Here is a 19395-nt window from a genome sequence, read left to right on the forward strand (position 1 = left end):
TCCCTCAATACACGACTCCCATGAAAATTTGGGATTTCAGCTAAATTTGAGGATGAATCAAAAATGTACGATAACGTACACAAGTCAACGTAATTTGTCCTTCGGAAAACTTTTGAATGTTCAACTGGTCAATATTTCAGTGCTGTCTGGACACTTTGCTGTTCTTCAACAAGAAGCTGAATGGCAATATTGATCACAGGTGCTTGATACAGGGAAATGTCCACAGACGTGCACTTATATTCCTTTCTGTGCCTCTTCCAGTCTCTCTTTATTTCTTTTGCAACCCGCTGATGATACTCTCTGACATGCTAAACTCAGTGGCCACTTCCTGTTTGAAGCCTAATGTCAATTGTTCTTCATAATGTAAATCGGCTTCGGTTTGTGGACGACACAACTGACAATTCACTGGCATCGGTTAGCGTGGAGGCCGCGATGTGAGGAAATACAGTATTAAACAAAAGGAAACAAACAATGTACAAATGAGTGTGTATAAGGGAATAGTCTCCAGCAGGATTAGTTGACAAGCTGGTAAGGAAACGGTGTTTTTAAAAAGCAAAAACGTTTACCCTAGCGTCTACAACCTTAGGGTTTACTCTCTCCAGTGTCCTCACATCTGCAGAAATAAAAAGCACTTTGTTGTTCTCTCAGGCATTCCCCGCAACACTCAAACATATACCAACAGTAATTGTTGGAAGAACCGCTCTGAGCTTGATTTATTGCAAACGTGTTTAACTATGAAGCAACGGACGCTCCACTTTTTAAAATGGATTTCCAAAGTTTATCTGTCCTCTTACCTGGCACCTGCTACAGGAGACTTCCTCCCAGGGTCGAGTGATGCCCCCAGCGGTTCCTCCCCCAATGACCGCGTGTCTTTATTGAGCTGCTGTAGTCGTGAACTGAGCTCCCCCATCACAGAGGGTTTGGCTCCTTCATCAGCACCCAGCCCTAGTCCCGGCCCGCCGAGGTTGCCCAGACTTCCAAGACCGAGGCCAACTCCTTGCCCGCGGGGCTCCACCGGGTCCCCCCATAGCTTGGACCGCCGCTGGAAGAGGTAGCGCGGCTTGGTGGGTGCGAGTCCTGTCACGGAGGCCGATCCGCCGAGGGGCAGCCCGGCTCCTCCGGCCAGCGCCGCAGCCAGGGCCGCAGCTTGTTGCTGGGATAGCAGCTCACTGTCAGAACTCTGCTTCAGCAGAGGGTCCCTGAAGGTGACGGGGCCTTTACTGCCTCCTAAGTGGGACTTGATTCGGGGCTTCGGAGGCACTGGCGGCTTGTCGAGCACAAAAGTCTGCCCGTCGGCATAGGAAGTGTGTGTGGTGTGTGTGTCGGCTGGTTCGCCGCTTTCTGAGGACAGGGTGGACATGCTGGAAACCGTGGAGACAGTGCTGGTGGTCTCGAGGTGGTGGTCTCTCTCCCGCTCGCTGGAGCTGCGCGTGTCGGCCTCCTCCACGCCTGAATCGGCTGCAGAGCCGGACTCGCCCACTGGTGGGGGCTCCAGGGGGTCCGAGGGTTTCCCTGAGACAGCTGCTGCACTGATCGGAGCGCCGGGGGGAGGTGGGAGCTGTGATGGAGGCTGAAGCTGGTTGGGGGTGACAGTTGGGGTAATCGGCGTTGAGAGGGTTTGGGGAGTGGATGTTGGCGGGGTGGTGGGTGAGGGGACAGAAGGTTTGGTTGGGGAGAGTAAAATACCCTTTGCTTGAGCCTGTGCTAGCAGCCCGTTAGCGAACTCATCAGGTGGTGGTACAAAACCGATCCTACGCAGCTCCTCACGTGTTTCCTCGTCACTGGAGGACAGCATGGCGGGAGGCAGCGTCACCGTGTATGGATCCGCGTCCTCCTCCGAGCTTCCCTGTATCAGACCCTTCTCTAGAGCTGGACTGGCAGCACGCTGACTCTGAAGCTGAGGCAAAGAGACTGTGGGACTGGGGGACTTAGTCCGTGGACTGAGAGACTTGCTTGGCTCTTTGGATGTCGAGAGAGTTGCCTGTTCTTGCTCCGGACCCCTGCTGTCAGCTTGGCCATTACTGGTCGCATGGACCATGATCAGTCCTGCCGTTTTCTGCTGCGACGTGTCCATAATACTGATCAACATGCTCTTCTTATCTTCTCGCGTCTTTTCCTCCTTCCTCTCCTCAATCCTAGCCTCCATCTCCTGGTGGAACGATACACTTGATGGTGACCACGGAGGTTTGGTGGGCTGAGGGACTAACACTGAAGCTGGAGTGGACCCCTTGGAGCTTTGAGATGTAAAAGCAGGAGATGTGGGTGGTCCTTCTCCATGAGGAGACTCTTTGGTCTGACTGTCAATGAATATTACGCCTTGGCCCACTCGCTCTTGTTTAGTCCGTGGCTCTGGGCTGCTCGTTGGAGATTGGCTCTGGGAGGTCAGCGCCCTCTCCCTTGCGGCCAGCGCGAGAGCCAAAGGGGAGTTGGGGTCCAGGGGCTTTCCGGTCAGCGGATGGATAAAGGTGGTCCCGCTAGGTGAGGGGCTCAAGGCCAAGGCAGGAGGTGGCAGCTGGCCGAGCTCTCTGTTGAGTATCCGCTCATCGACGGAGTGAGACTGAGTCAGAGAGGGGACCTCCGTTCCAGCGGAGGATGTCCCCTCCATCGTTCCGACAGAAAGGAAGACAGTGGATCTCCGCCGCTCTTCCAGGCGACGCTCACGGTCTTTCACTGCTCCGGCAATGGCGGCGGCAAAGGGGCCCTTACCCTGAAACATGACCTCGCCCTGGGCCCGCAAACGCTCCCGCTCGGCCATCAGCTGCTGCTGGTAGTAGTCTGCACGGCTGGTGCGCGAGTGGCCGTGCGGGGGTCGTCCTGAGGGTGAGCTCTCTCGTGAGTGGGCAGCTGCTAAGGCCAAATTAGCTTTTTCTTGTGCATCCTCCACCTGGAACAACAAGGATGATTTTTTTTTCACAAACAGTTGTTGGTTTACAGTACAATAGAGTTGCTTTCCTCCAACCTCACCTGCAACATGCGGTTTACTACAACGAACAAAGTAGTTAAGTCATAATTGCAGTACATTTTTGCACGAGAAACACACACACACACGCAAAAAGGCTGTCAAGGTACCACTGGACAGAGACAGACAACCAGCCACATTCACATCATCCCTGAGTAACTACCGACAACCCCCTGTAGAAAATTTCTCTGGGTCCTGGATTTCAAGCGTGCAACATGAAAAACGATTGAGAGGCTCTTTGACACCAATTCAACTAACAAATACCACTTACCTGTAATTGCTTCACCAGGGGGCTCTTCTTCCTCTGAGGCTTGGTAGGTGTGTACAGTCCAATGCTGAATTGACCCACATTGGCATAGGGGTTGTCAATAATCCGCCCCTTCCGTTTTATTCGCTCCGGAGGAGTGGCAGCAGAAGGCCGGGGAATTTCTGTGGGTTCCACAGGTAAATGGGACGAGTCCTGCAGGATAATCATGGAGCGGGCTTTCTTCTGTCTCTCTATCTGGGCGGCCTGCCGATGAGTTGCCTCGTAGGGCAGGTCCAGGGAGGAGGGCTTAAAACTGGAGCGTCCCCCTGGTTCGTGGCCCTGACTCTGAGTCCGCGACGGGGGCGGTGGTGGGCAGAAAGCCGGGGGAGGTCCCGTGTCCAGGTAATAGGGAGGCGGAGGAGGTGCTGTTTGTGGAGGAGGTGGGATCGGATGAGGCTGCGGGTGGTCTCGGAGGCTGTCTGTCATGGAGGAACTGCGGGGAAAGCGGTGCTCACCTTCCAGGGCAGAGAGACGATCCTCCTCAGTGGCACCTGCAGGGCACGCCACATTTAAGGACAAGGATTACAGTAAGATCAGGAAAACAGACCTTTTGTTAAAACAGCCCAGCAGGTCCATGGCTACTTCACGCTTTAATCCTGCTATGTCTGAAACTGTCACCTTGCACAGTCAACAATTTATCCTTTTAACACATTTTTTAAAGGCTTTTTACATCTCCGTTTGACTTATTCAACACTTCATTAAACATGTATTAAGTGAGTGACTCACACAGCAAAATCTTTTTTTGTGAGACTTGGAGGATTACAACTTATAAAATGCATCTCTGGCCCCGTATAAGCAATCTGCCGCACAAATCAGCTGTGAGCTCCCGCTTAACACGACAAATGAAACAAAAGAGTGTACAATACAATATACAGTACTGCACTTAGATTTGTACAAATTATATTTAAACACCAAAGTGTACAACCAAACCAGAACATTTTGTTGAATGAATGTCCACTGGTTTAATGATAACCATAAGAAAAGAAATTGATGGCCTAATGGAAAATCAGCATAGATGTTGAGGTTATTAGAAACCATCCGAACTTTGACACAAACGGAACAGAACATCTCAAAAAAGAGAATTAAACATTGCATAATTAAATACCAAAATGTTCAGTCCAACCATATTATTTTGTTGAGCTAAAGTCTGCTAGCTTAATGTTAACATGTCATGCGAAATGCCATAGATGGGCTAAAATACACCTGCTGCCTACTGGAAGAGAATTTCATCATTTTGTCTGTTAATGTATGTCACCGACAATAGATAAAGATTGATCATTTTCAGACCAGTTAAGTGAAATATGATAATATCCTGCGCTACACCTCATGATTTGTCACGGAACACTTTTTGTGGTTGGGAATTCACTGTTGTAATGGATAGTAGCAGTAACAGGATAGGTGATTGTTTTACCAAATGACTTGGTCCTGGACATCCCCTTAGGTAGTGCCATATGACCGCTCTCCATGGCTGGATGAAAACCTCCATGTAGTGTCATCCCTTGTCGTTCAAACAGTGACTGCAGCCAGACCCCAACAAAACATTGAAATGTGATTCATGATGTGTTTATAACGAGGTGCTGATCTTTGAATAGGTGCACTCACACTGATCTCTGCTGGTGTTATTCTCCTGCTGGTGGGCCGCTGTTTGACGGTGGCTGCTCGGTAATCTGCCTCCGGGGGATGAGAACGCAACATGGACTCCTGGGAAGCCAACATTTCGTCGAGTCTCTCTGTTAAGAAGGCAAATGAGCCGGAACTAAGTCAGGTAAGAAAGCAATGAGACACATGAGGAGACAACCGGCACATCATTTCTTTTTAAACTGCTAAATACAATAGAGAATACAAATGATGATATGACGAGTGGCATTGAATTTTGTAATGTGGTGATTTGCCAAGTGTGGTACACCGGCTCCCTCTAGTGGTATATGACAGAATGACTGAATGAAATATTCGAACTGTGTTACAGTGGTTTTAAATCCTGCACAGTACATTTGTTAAGTACAGTTCAGTTGTAATCAACTATACTAAAATATTAAATATTTTAAATATACTAAATATCGCCGATGTCCTGAGAAAACCATGTATGTCCATTTTTGTCCTTTTTTAAAAAAATTCTACTTTAATGGAATGTCCGACACTCAAACACCAAATTAGTGTAAAAAATGGACATACATGTTTTTCGCACAACATCGGCAATGTTTCCTTGCCCCACAAAATGGAGAGAGCAGTGAGAAAACATCTGAGTCTCTTGCCTCAGACTCACCTCCTCTTCTCCTCCGAGCAGAAGCTTTGTTGACAATGAAAGCGTCAGCAGAGGAGAGAAAAAGCACAAGAACAAGCCAAGAGAAGTAACTATTGTCAAAGTTAGTGGAAAAAAAAAAGCAGAAAACAAGAGGAGTCTGGGACGCCGTTTGAGCATTTATAGAATATATGTGATATCTACCCTAACGTCCGTCTACTAGTTCACTCTTTGACTTCACTAGTAAGACAATTCAGCGCAATAAGAGAAAAACTAGGACACTCTAGTGAAAAGACTCGTGGTGTGTTTTCCATACCTGCACTGCATTACTGTATGGACAAATAGCATCATAGTGCGTATGAAGCATATTGAACAAATGCGCATATGGCTTGCCATAGAGAGCATACATCCAAAAATGCCAGAACTCACCCAATTCTTCCAGTTCGGCCGTCATGGACTTGGAGCGCAGCGTGAGCGTGGTGCTGGGGGCTCTTTTGGGAGGCGGCGGCGCTGTGGAGGAAAGGCATGACGTTGAAGACCGTGATGGAAAGTCTTTGGCTTTGCGGCTCAGTGCCCTCCGTGCTTCCCGTAGATGGCCGGCCCATGTCGAAGTCGCCTTTGTTTTCATCGTATCCGATTTGGACAAGGTCCTATGCTGGAAGCCCGACGTCATGCCGTCGGGCTTGATTAGTCGGGAGGTGTTCTTTCTCGGTCACTCCCGAACGTAACATCACATCGAGGGAAAATTTAGTCCATGGATGCGAAGTGAAACGTATCAACACGACTGTCTTTCGGGCTTTGAGTGCCTTCCCCGCTGGTTTTCACCATGAAAAATTTGTGAGAGTACTACTGGTGCAAAACAATGTGCCAAGTGATGAAATTGGAAGAGTTAGTGGTACAGGCAAACTAAATTAAAACTGAGTGGCAGAAATGAAATCTATCGATCCAAAAATGTTGTGGAGGACGGCAACGACACAAAAGCCATACTTTCTTTGATTTAAAACTTGGACCAGCACACCCCAAAAAACTGCCGTGGGAGGCCACCAATTGCTGCCCTGTGCTGAAATGAGCCGGATGCACAGAAAGGCAAAGTTGAAAGGAGTTTTGTCATAGGTGATATGGCATGACTCATTCTTTGAATTACTTCAAATCAGCCCTTTGATCACCCAGACACTTCAAAATTGCATTGCTGAGTAGACAATATGTCAGAACAATTTTTATTTCTGGCATTTCAAAAACAGCCCACGATCTATTGTGCCCGGTGCCTCTCATTTTGCCCATTGTTGCGGTAACGTAGCCATGTTTACGGTGCCAGTTTGCATTTGCCTTTCACACATTTGCCTTTTGTATTTAAAAACACACAAAAAGCCACCACAACTTGTCTCAAATTCGATCAATTACATTGGACATGCTAAATTCGTAGACTATTTGCATCAACTTCTCACATAGCACGTAAAATTCAACTGTGCAGCAATTCTGTCTGTTTGTCAGTTAAAATGCTGGGTGCGCCTGGTTAGATGATCAGCTTTCACATCTATTGGTGTGGGCAATCAAATTTGCTCCTGTTTTTGCATACGCAGCCCTTGAGCAAATCAGGCCCTTGGAGAACAATACGACATCTGCGTTAACAGATGGAGAAAGGACAATGGTTTAACAGCTAAGGAGAACGACACTACCAGACATCACACCTCCACACTTTTGGGAGTTTTGTAATCCATCTCCAAACATGCAAGGTTGCAATCTCGCTGACTTTAAAATGTACAGTATATTCAAGCACCTCAGGTGTGCAAGATAGTTCCTAAATGCAGGAAGTTTACTAAGACCCGAGGGAAAAAAAACAAAAAACAAAAAACTGCACCATCCATACAAAAAGTGCCGTCCTTCAGTGAATAAAAAAATAAATAAAAATGATAAAATCCAACTATCCTTCATATGGTGCAGAAGTCCTGGTCTTCGCCGATTCTGCATGTGTGTAGATCGTGGTGAAGTGGAGATAGAGGAGGGTTCGAAAAATCAATAAATAAAAAGAGAGAGAGAGAGAGACAGAGGGAGAGAGAGAGAGAGAGAGACCAGTCCCAGACGTAGAGAGAGCCTGTTGCTATAATGGAATGCTGAATTCCAAACATGCCGTGTAGTTGCCATGACAACAGTGGCAAAGAGAATCATAGATGCAGAGGTGCAAGAACACTTTGTGTGTTGCTGTGTGCATTTCATGACTGTACAAGAGGAGTGTACAGGAAAGTCTCAAAACGTATCTGAGGAGCTTCCGAGAACATCGTAATAGTCGATAATGAAGGAATTATTGCTTTGCTTAACAGTCATTGGCATTAGCATCTCCCCAATCATCCATTTTCAAGAGTTGCGAACAGCTCTCGTTGGAATGTCTTTTTGACACCTGACTTTGGGTGAGAGGCAGGGTTAACTGCTTTGACTCGTCACCAGTCAATCACAAGGCACCTATAGACAAAAAAGTAACTGATGGCGCAACCTAACAGGGAGCGTTTCACAGTCCTCTCCCGTCAAATTTCAGTGTGAAGGGATTTTGTGTTTCCTCTCCAATATTTAGTGGTATTTACCTTTCTTGCGGACAACTTCCTCCGACTCTGGCTTGCGCGTGACCGACACCACCTTCATCAGCAGACGGTTGCCTCCTTGCCGGATCAACGATACGACTTGCTTGTGGCCAACCTTCACCACGTTCACACCGTTCACCTGATGGGTGCCACACATGTCATCGTTGCTGCCATTTCGATACAGTATGAACTCAATTTAACTGATCAGGTTTTCAAGTTACAACACGTTTTTTTTACTCTGTGTTGCAATTAAAAATATGCCTTACCAGTGAGCTTTTTCCAAAGGTCCTAAGAAAGTAAATAAGAGCTGAGAGGAAGCAGATCATGTCTACTCTGCTCCTTGTACACGTGGCGCAGTTTGGCAGACAGCCAAGAGTTATTCAAATTAGAGGACAAGTGTGCTTGCTTTAAGCTGCTAACTGACACTCCAATTTCAAGTTTAGTCTAAAATTAAACAGAGAACAAAAGGAATTACACAAATAGGCAGTTTGTATTTAACCAAAGCACATTACTTTGTCTAATGAAAGTTCGCGAGCTTGATGCTAACACATAACATCAAACACTGTCGATGACTTCACAAAGCTTGCATCAATATCGTGGTAGTTATAAACCCTTAAACAACTGGTGGTGAAGCGAAAATTTTTGACAGAAAAAGGGCATTGCTAATGAGATTCTACTTTTCAGGGGCGAGTATGGCCATGGAACAAATGCAACCGTAAAGTCAAGATATAAAAAGATGAATATTTCTGTATGTGCTCGCGATTACCTCAATAAGAAAGTCTCCTGTCCTCAGTCCGGCCCTCCAGGCCACCCCCTCCACATCCACAGACTCCAGATACTGCAAAGCGGGGAAAGCCGGGGTCGGAGTGAACTCTTCGATGGGCGTCTCGGCTAAGCAAACAAATAAAAGGATTTAGCAATCAAGATGATATTTGGGCATCATCAAAAAGAGATTGAGCTCAGATTTCAACTGACATCAATGCCACTTATGACATCATTACTAATGTACGCACAACATTATTTCTACAGATATATAAAGGAATAGGATATGACACACCCCTTTTGAGATGTGCGCCGATTGCACAACTTGAACTTCATGGGGGTTGTGTATGGAAAACCTGACGGATTCCCAGTCACTTCATATCTTGTAATTAAGAATTATAAAATGAGTATTTGTTTATAATGAATATTTTGAGATAATTACACACTTCTTTGTGGAGTACCTTTTACAAAATCCAACTTTTGAACATTTCTCAAAGTTCCTTTTCTGAAAATGAAACTTTTAATCGACGAAAGAGGAGGAACTTTGATCAACTGAACCATTATTGCCTTGCATCTCGAAATCTACTGTACCTGCACAACTTGAGACTCTTTCTGTATTGTCGGGTCACAGTTTCAAGTCTTCAACGAACCTAACATGTTTAGTTTTGGATTGTGAGAGGAAGCTGCAGTTTCCATCTACACACGGGGAGAACATGTAAACTACGCACAAGAGGGCCGGCACCGAGATTCAAACTCACTAGACTACCATGCTGCCCTGTTTCTTTCTTGTGTTCTGGATTATTTGGTGAGGAGTAAAACTGCATTCCAAAGACATGCATGGCAGGCTGTTTGAACACTCAAAATTGTCCCTAGGTGTGAGTGTGAGCGCGGATGGTTGTTCGTCTCTGTGTGCCCTGCGATTGGCTGGCAACCAGTTCAGGGTGTCCCCCGCCTACTGCCCGAAGACAGCTGGGATAGGCTCCAGCACCCCCCGCGACCCTAGTGAGGATAAAAGCGGTTCGGAAAATGAATGAATGAATGAATAAAACTGCATGCTATGTCATGTTTGAAAACACACACAAACATACACGATTAAATCCTGTGGCGCATATCCAACAGTCATTGACGTGACTTTTTTCTGAGCCCACACTAAGTGGACTGCATCGCTACTGTGTGTGTGTGTGTATGTGTGTGTTTCATTGGACAATAAAAGACAGCTCTACTGGTAGTGAATGATAGAGAAGTAAAAGTAGACTCCCACCAAGGTACCTCAGCGGTGGTTGCCATAATAACCCTCCTCTGAAGCCCCCCCAAGCAAGATGGGGATGGGGTTGGGGCAGTTAGGGGAACAGGGCACATGTGTGAAAAGAGTAAAAAACACTGATGGAATAGGTGGAGAGGATCATGTACGTAGAGGTTGCCAAGGAAGATGAAGAGAAGGAGCAAGTGAGAGAGGGAGGAGGAAAGAAAAGATGAGAGAGAGTGAGAGGATAGGTGTCGACCAAATGCGAGCGCCATGTGTGAGCAGCAGATGGGACAGCGAGTTGGCAGAAACGTGTTGACCAAAGCTGCTACTGACTCATATGATGCGTTCACAGTACAGCGCCCTTGTGGAGATTACATCTGTCTAACAGTTGAAAGTTCTGGGTTCAAGACCCTTCTGTGTGGATTTTGCATGTTCATTCCATGCTTCTTTCTTTTCTCCCAAACCACCCAACCAAAATATGGACCACACAGGAAGGCGCAGCCTGCATTTGAAGCCCCAGCCTCCGAACTGTGAGGCGGATGTGTTAAACACTGGGGCACTGGCATAGCCCCGTTCCCTGTCCAGCAAATAACTCTAAAATCTACAACAGGAATAATAATGCTCACCTTTTGCTCCACGCAGGACAAAACCAAAGCCCTCATTTTCTTTCTTCTGTAAGACCGCATTCTTCTCCTCTATGATGTAATCACTTGGAAGAGAACAGATGAAAAAGAAAGTTTGACTTAGGAACCACACACGCACGCACGCGCGCGCACACACACACAAACACACGCACACACACACACTGGCAAATAGCAGTTCTGACTGAAGTGCGGCTCAGTAGTATTTTAAGGGTGAATCAATCGTCCGCCATTGAAGTGACAGACACGAGAGCCTCAGAAGTGATCCTAATGACAGAGGAAATTCCACTTGTTGACATTTGATGGAGGAATGCGCACTTAAAGCATAACAAATTCAAAAGTCCAAAATATTATTTGCAATAATATGCTCAGTGTACCGCCTCTAGTCTAAACACGACATTCTGATGAATCCACCTGTTTTCAGCCATCCGAGAAGGTTGACATTTTATGCAGCGAAGACCCCCTTGTGATGAATGAAAATGATGTCAAAATGGCCACAGGCTCACGTTGCGAATGTCACATGATCAAACCCAGAAAACAGTTGAGCCAGATGCTATTAAGACGTCCCAGACCTTATTTTCGAGGGGATAAGTACAATTTCTAATATACATGTATTTTTTTAATGGAGGAAGAAGAAGTAAAAAGTCATCAGAACATAAAATCCATCAAACACTCAGCGTCAGATACCCCTGCAATGCAAACTCAACACACCTGGCTAGGTAAGGTTGCGGCCACTCCAAACATCAAAGCAAACGTTTTAGTAGAAGCTTGTAAAATGAGCCATTCACCATTGCGCTCGCTTTCCCGTTCCCTTAGCATCACATCACTTGGCTTTCAAGACTTACCAAGACAACACAGAGCTGGTGCTGGTGCAAACGGCTGATCGGAAACAAACCTTTCTGCAAGAGGGAGGCCACAGGCATTCTGTATTTCATGTTCAAAATTGCAGGGATTTGATTGTAGTTAATTTATTTGATGGGAATGAGGCAGGAATTTATAAAAGGTTGGTCTTGATGGGAACTGATCAAATGTTGTCTGGCCAGCAAAATAGACAATCCGCAATGGTTGAATTGAGGCGACTATGGATTCTTGGTTGCCGAAGATGTTTCACATTGAATCCAAAAGGCTTCTTTTGTTTGAAATTTGAAGTGTGGAGACCTCCTACGTATGTCTCCGGTGGGTTAGGAGTCAACTCGTCCTCCATCAAACATCTCCAGTTGGCTCCGATTGATGCTGTATGCCTCTTAACTGGAACACGTTAGAGGGAGCGCATAATGCTGGTTCTGGCCGCCCTCCACTGGCCAGTGACATCTTGGACTGACTTTTGGGTTTCACTCGCTTAATGATTTAATAATGCAGAGTAAAGAAAGACAGTCGATTTCCCATCAACAATGGAAAGGAAAAGTCAACACACTCCTGTTTAAATGCCGATGGAAGTGAAAATAAACAACTGAACTAATGCGGTTGCACACCTTTGGAGTCAGCTCGTTTTTGTCAAATGTTGGCTTAAAATGCTGCTGTTCATCAGAGTTATCATACTTTGACATTTTCCATGATATTTTGCTTTTTTAAATTCAGCTAACTTTAATCAGGTTTGTTAGCTATCATTAGTTTTTTATATTTTCCGAAAAATGATTTACTCGTACACCGCCCGCCATACATTACATTTTTAGTTAAAAAATATATGACCAAAATTAAAATAAGGAGGAATATCCAACCTTTAATTCAAGTGCATTTATTCAGAAAGGAACATAAAAATCTGATATTAAGAGAAAAACTAGGGCCCTTTATTTTAATAGCGTGGTGTCCGGTAGCTCAGCGAAAAAAACTTAAAAACTTCATTTTGATCTGGAAGTGAAGAGGGAAGTTGAAACTAGCGTGTTTGGGCATATAAAGGGCTGAGCATACTGTATATTTGTATATATACAGTGTATATAAGCCCTTTAGGATGTGTTTCCTTTGGTCCTGAACATGTAGTTCGGATCACGCATTATCAGGCTTTCCGCCTCTAGGTGATGGGCACATTGACATATTGAATGTGCATGGTTGTCGACTGTCAAGTGTACGGTGCATGCTGATGGGAAACTCCATAAAACCTGGAACTCTGGCGACACAAATGACATTTAGAAACTCGAAAAGGCCGTCGTGTGGGAAAGTCACATTAAAACTGCCACTCTGCAATTGAAATTGCCACCTACTGTATTTGCCTCCAAACTAAAAGAGAATGAATACGAAAATGTATTTTTGTATTATTGTCAGCTTTAGAGATGACAACTGGGACAAATTCATAGAGTTATGCTGACAAGCCATGAAAGAATTTGAATGATTCTGCCTTGGTACACCACTTCAATAGACCTGAATACAACTTTCAGCTTTAATTTTGGGCGCGTCACGCAAAATGGCTGTCATTTCTCAGTGGTATGCTTTGTGCCATATTCTGGTGAAACCTCTTGATACTATATCCCTTTTCTCTGGTGCCTTTCCTCATTAGGCTTCCACGCACATTCCAAAAACATATGTTTGGTGAATTGGACATTCCAAATTGAAATGTGCCCTGACTGGAGACCAGTCCAGGGTTTATCTAGCCTCTCATGTAAAGTCAGCTTGTATAGGCTTCAATTCACCCAGGGCTCTATTAAAGACACACACTGTAAAAAAAAAAAAAAAAAAAAAAAAATACAATGACATAACTGGTTATTATTGTTTTTTTACTAGTTGCGAACATTTTTTTTCCATTTTTTTTCTAAATTTAAGTAATGAAACTGTTTTTCATTAAAAAACAAACAAAGAGATATGATGCTTAATATGGTTAACACACCAAGAGCTCCCTGAGAAGGAAAGGCATTAAAGCATTTCATCAATGGTCTCTTCATGTTTTTATGACAGGTGGTCTGATTCAGTTCTGGTGACCAGTCTATGCATGGAAATGTGTTATTGCTCATGTCTAAATATGACCTGGCGACCAGTCCAGGGCCCACCGAGGTTCACACCCCAATGACTATGAAAAGCCGATGTACGGGGAAGTTTTGCACAAACAAAAACTAAACTTCCGATACTGCACATACAGTATGCAGCTCTGGGAACAAGAGGGGGGGGGGAAAAATCACTGGATCTTTTTTAAATATTTTGAGCTTTCTCCATGTTCTGTAAAAGTGACAACATGTATATTTGGATTTTGGGAGTAGTGTTGTCAGCAGAAAACCGAATCAACCAAAAGTGTTCATTTATACTCAAACAAACCTATCAATTCCAAAATAAAAATCACCGATAAGTTTGCACTAATATCCTATTTTTTCTAGGGTTATGTATTTTATCAATTTACTGTAGATTATCAAAATTACAATAAATTAATTGCTAATTTGATCCTTTTTTAAAAATCCTTAAAAAAAATCTGGATATTTTTATTTATTTATTTATTTTTACTTTAAAGTTAAGCTGCAACATAACATGGTGGTTAATAAATTAAAGCAAATCAACGCTACACTTCAAAAGGATGCTGATTGTTTTAGTTGAGATCCACTGTGGTGGTATGCTTTAAAAAGAAAAAAAGGCCCCAAATATTTCATCTGTGCAGTGGCAGCTTGTTGCCTTCAGGTGGCAGTCAATTCCACAAGAGAATTTGTTGTCCAGCGACACACTCCAGGGAGACTGACTTCTCTCTTGTGGGAGTTTTGGGCATGACCAGCACAAGTTAGCAGGGACCTACCTGTATGAGGTGAAGTTGTCATAGGAGCCCACAGTGTAATGTCTAAACAGTCTTTTGGTGCGGTCCTCTCGAGTTTCTGCCAAGAAAACAACACCCACACAATGACATGAGGATTTTCATCTCCATGAACGGACACAGTGGTAAAAGCTTGTTAAATCGCAACATTCCCCCGGATTGCAGCTCAGCAAGCATCAAAGGGTGAACCTCGAGTGTGTGATTAGCTTTTTCTTCGGCTTGCATGTGATGCTCAGTCCAAGTGAAGGAGGAGCCCCAACGAAAATCATGTGACAAGACTCCAGCACCACCAGTACATATTTGGAGTGTGTCCATCTTTTCACACTTTGCATGACACGTTGAAATGTTAACCCTCATCCTAAAACCATCAACTGTATGGTTAACAAAGATTCTATGTTGCTCACATTTTGATACTCAATTATTCCCACCAAGGAAAAGTGTTTGAAAACTTATTTTTATACTTGTATGATATTTTAAAATGTGACTTGTTACATGGCCTGCCCAGTCAAAAAAATATTTTGATACAGTCAAGTGTCACCAAAATAAAAGTACAGTACATTTGTTCAGTATGGTTTGTTTCATTTAACTTTTAAGTACATTGCCGTAGCATTTATTTTTCTACACGGTTTCTTTGCAAATGTTGAAGTCAAATTTGAATTTAACTTATGCACAATATATTTTATTTAGATCATTGGTGTCAAACCCAAGGCCCGGGGGCCAGATCTGGACTGCCATGTCATTTTATGTGGCCCAAAAAAAGCAAATCATGTGTGTCAACTTCCATGATCCTTGTTAAAATCTATACCTAAATGTCAAATTGTCATGTGTAATAAATAACGTTGAGATTTTGCAATAATTTTGTTACACCGTTAACACTCACTCAAAACTATTATAGGTGATTGACTGATTTAAAAACTAGTGACTCCAAAGTGGTCCGCAACAAAAATGAATTTGACACCCCTGATCCAGATGATGAATTAAGTACATATTTTTTTCTATATTTAAGACCAATGCTAATAAACTGTACATAATGTTACAGTGGCTTACAACAATATAAAATGCATATATTAAAGTTCAAATCTCGTTCTCACTGTATTTGTTATTTCATCTGCCCTTTGTTCTACTACACTGTAGTGGGATTTTAAGGTTGGTATTGGTCATGAAGACTTTTTTTCAGGTGATTCTTAGTGTAAAAAGTTTGAGAACCATTGACCTATCACAATGAACCAGTAGAGTTTAACGTATAACAGAAAGGAAGACATAGAGGCAGTGAACATACTTGACAAATTTACCATGTTGTGTGTATGTGTGTGTGCGTATGTATGTGTGACAAAATATGAGCTGACTACACTATCAAATTCTCAATTTTTCACTCATGTCTGACACGTCATCCATCACCTCCTGGTGATCGTAGCGTAACATTAGGAATATTTTCTCTTGTGTCGGCTGTCACTTCTATTTCCTGTTTCGCTCCCTCAGAGAATACGCGATCCACTTATCCACCTCTTTAGCATCTATTTGATTTGTGAGGATGGATGGATTTTAGAAAATAAAGATCTCCTGCTGACATGATGGTATACAGCGTGCAGGGTGGGACAAAAGTATGTATGCACTTTTAAAATCAATGTCTATTTGTACAGGCCCTGTGAATAAGAGCAAATAAATAACAAAGTAGATGCTAATGCAGTACCGGACTGGCATCAAAGAAAGGAAGGCAGGAAAGTAATTGTAAGCAAACAGAAAAGGGTTGCAAAAGAGGGTCAAATTGAAGGAAGGAGGGAAAGAAGAAAATAAGAAAAAAGGAGGAAGGAGGTAAGGAAGCAAGCAATGCTAAAAAATGAGGTTCAAATCATGGAAAGAAGGATCAAAGGACGCATAAATAAAAAGCGGGTCTGAGGGAAGGAGGGAAGAAAAGATGAAAAGAATGCCACCATATCGCAAAAGAAGAAGGCAGGAGAGATATCAGAAAGCAAGGAAGGAAGGCATACACATCGTTTTAAGCAAAGAATAGAGAAATACAAAATGTTGTCTGAAGGAAGGTTGGAAGAAATGAAGGAAGGAATGCAGGAAAGCACGAATGAAGAAAGCTGGAAATAAAGGAAGACAACAAAGGTGGTCCGGAAGAATAGTATCATGTCTAAGATTGAAGATAACGTCAAACAGAAAAGTAGTTTTAAGCCACAGAAGGAAGGATGTAAGAATGCATAAGTTAAAAAATAAACAGCCAGGACAGAAGGGAGGCAAAGGTTATTGAAGAACAGGCCATTAAAATATCACACACACAGTCTAAACATTGCCCTGTTATGTCTGCTATTGTTGGAGATCTTTCTGCAAACAAAATGACAACACACCCATGTAGCCTGTTTGAGACAAGAGTCACTGCAAGACACTCAGGGGTCGTTGAACACGCGCGTTCTAGCGGAGGGCCACACTTATGACGGATCCTCTGCTGGACGTGCCACCATCTATGCTGTCCTTGTCTGAAGGGCACACGTGGCATGCATGCACACAGCCAGTCTCTGAATCCGGGGAATTAACCTACACTGTCTTGCTGTTGATAGATAAGAGCTGCCGACAAACACGCGTAAACACACACACACGCGCACACACACACACACACACACACACACTTATCGAGTAAGCCTCATTGACTTTGTAAATCATTCCTCCACCCTGACTCATCTGATTTTCTCTGCTCATGCTGGGAATGTTAACCTGCGAAACTAGGTGAATTGGGGCCTCAAGCGAAGGACAAACACACTGATAATCAGGCCCAATTTGAGAATTTTGTCTCCACTCTGACCCAAGTCAGGAAAGACCCGATTATCAGATGGCTCTGACAGATTATTGTGATTGTACCGCGGTGTGGGGGTGTTAAGAGGCATTTTCCGTCCTTAATCTGCTCAGAAAACCTACCAAAAATCAATCATTGAGTTTCGAAAAGATTATCCTGCGTAATTATTCTGTGGTAGGGAGAGCATTATTTTGTTCCTTAATCTCCACAGAAGAATCAGGACCAACAACAACAAAAACCTGTTCAACATTTCCTTATGTGTGTAGACAACATCTCGCGGGGCCGAAGCACGGACTTCTAACTGCAAACTGACATAGTCTTTGTCCGAAGTCATGGGCTTCATCCTTCAAAAGCTGCATTTTCAGCCGTATTTTTTGGAGTGCATGACAATACTTGCGGTGCTACCGCACAAGGTTTCCTAATTCTAGAAAGACAATTTGCAGGCTGTGTCCTTCGACGCCTTCAAAGGCTCCTCCTCATGTAGCCTGCGTGGACCACATAAATCGCGGCGAATTAGAACAAGCTGAATGTGAATTTGGACACTTTGTGCGGTTGAGTCGCGCCGAAAGTGACATCATGTGACCAAAAATGCGGCCGAAAATACAACCTTTGGAGGACCCAGACTGTGAATTTGGACACAGCCCATACTTTCCAAATAAGCAAACAGCTAGCCGAGCTTCTTCTATGTCTTCTTCATATTTTCTGGCAGTCTATGGCACAGTGCTGCCTCTCATAGTTCGGTCTTGGTACTACAACAGAGATCTGGTTTGGGGAGGAGACTCGCGATTGTCAAGTGAAGATATCGACGAGAGCAGGAAGAACGCACATGTTGATTTTTTTTTTCCTGTTATGTTCTTGGTCTCTCACATTAAAATTTTAAAAAATCGTTCCGGCACTCAAATACCTAAAAACATAGCCTCGTAAAAATTATTTGTGAGTTTAACCCTGCTGCTCTAATCGTTGACAAGAACATTCTAAACACCCTGTCTCATTCTGGATAAATTTAGCATGCTGACAATCGGAGAGGGTGAGGGAAGGGACAGCAAGTGGAGAAAAGTCAGCACAAATCCTGAAAAGTGAATGTCAGTTTGAGTCACAGTTTTCAGTGTAAAGAGTGACGGGAGGAGGGGAGCTGTTGTCAAGCAGTCAGGGATATCGAGTTGAGAGAAAAGAGAGGCTTTCCTGTCAAACAGTCCTGACAGCTAAATGACAAAATTGCTTGTTGGTTCAGGTTGGTGTTTTCTCGGAAAAGGGAGATGTCACTATCATAGTCTGTGACTCAGACAAACTCCGTGTGGACCGCACATAAAAGAATTGCCATTGAAAAATATTTTCATCATGTTTGTAAAGAGTAGGTGACAGGGTATTCAGGGATGACTAAAACAAAAACTTCTACGACAAGCACTGGGCCTGTTTGGGGTTGCGCTGCCATTTAAACCCCAAAAGGCTACGTTGTTGTTGTTTTTTTTTTTTCAATATCCTTCAAAAATATATCTAAATGAACCCTTTCATGCACCAAAAATGATAATCTGTAACCTGATAACATGATAAGATGTCCACTGTAGTAACCGTTGTCCCTGAAGGATTACTCAAGCAAAACCTGTGGACCGGGAGGATAAATCCAGTAGATGATGTACAGAGAAAATGACAAGACCGCTCAGGGGCGGGCACCGAAAGTTACGGTTGTGTGGTAAATATGTAAAATAGCCCCACTGTTATGTCACAATTTGACAAGATTTAAAGCGGGTTACTTGCATACCCATTTTGGAATTTCTGATTCAACTTCTGTACTCACCAGTAATGGGAAAAAAAACTGACTATGATGTTGCTCGTGTCCCTTTTGTTCTGCCTTATAAGACCCTAAGATTTCACTCAACCAAGATTCTATCTATTCGTGTCTTTTTTGCGTCATGTCGTCATCCAGAAAGGCTGACAAAAATATTCAGCCTATTGGGACATTGGAAGGAGTAGAAATACAGATACAGGTCAATCCATTCATCCATTATCTGCTCGGCTTAGACTCACAAGGGTCACAGGCGTGCTGGAGCCTATCCCAGCTGTCTTCGGGCACCAGGCGGGGGACACTCTGAACTGGTTGCTCGCCAATCGCAGGGCACACACAGACGACAAACCATCCGTGCTCACACTCTCAC

The 19395-nt window shown here is 43.9% G+C and overlaps 1 protein-coding gene across 6 annotated transcripts in view; it reads right to left on the reverse strand.

Annotated features, from left to right (window-relative positions):
- Positions 1–19395, reverse strand: part of shank3a (SH3 and multiple ankyrin repeat domains 3a) — a 194398-nt gene that overhangs the window by 11759 nt on the left and 163244 nt on the right. For all 6 annotated transcript variants that reach the window (XM_086109498.1, XM_086109496.1, XM_086109497.1 and 3 more), the window contains 10 exons: positions 14434–14509; positions 10713–10795; positions 8845–8969; positions 8082–8217; positions 5935–6015; positions 5530–5553; positions 4869–4996; positions 4678–4783; positions 3231–3757; positions 795–2884 (listed from right to left, as the gene is read on the reverse strand). In XM_086109498.1, the coding sequence (XP_085965624.1) occupies positions 795–2884; positions 3231–3757; positions 4678–4783; positions 4869–4996; positions 5530–5553; positions 5935–6015; positions 8082–8217; positions 8845–8969; positions 10713–10795; positions 14434–14509 (3376 nt within the window). The remainder of the gene's footprint in view (positions 1–794; positions 2885–3230; positions 3758–4677; positions 4784–4868; positions 4997–5529; positions 5554–5934; positions 6016–8081; positions 8218–8844; positions 8970–10712; positions 10796–14433; positions 14510–19395) is intronic.

This window comes from Hippocampus guttulatus, chromosome 4 (genome assembly GCF_054856545.1).
Source record: "Hippocampus guttulatus isolate MCC_2025c chromosome 4, RoL_Hgut_1.0, whole genome shotgun sequence".
Classification (NCBI taxonomy): domain Eukaryota; kingdom Metazoa; phylum Chordata; class Actinopteri; order Syngnathiformes; family Syngnathidae; genus Hippocampus; species Hippocampus guttulatus.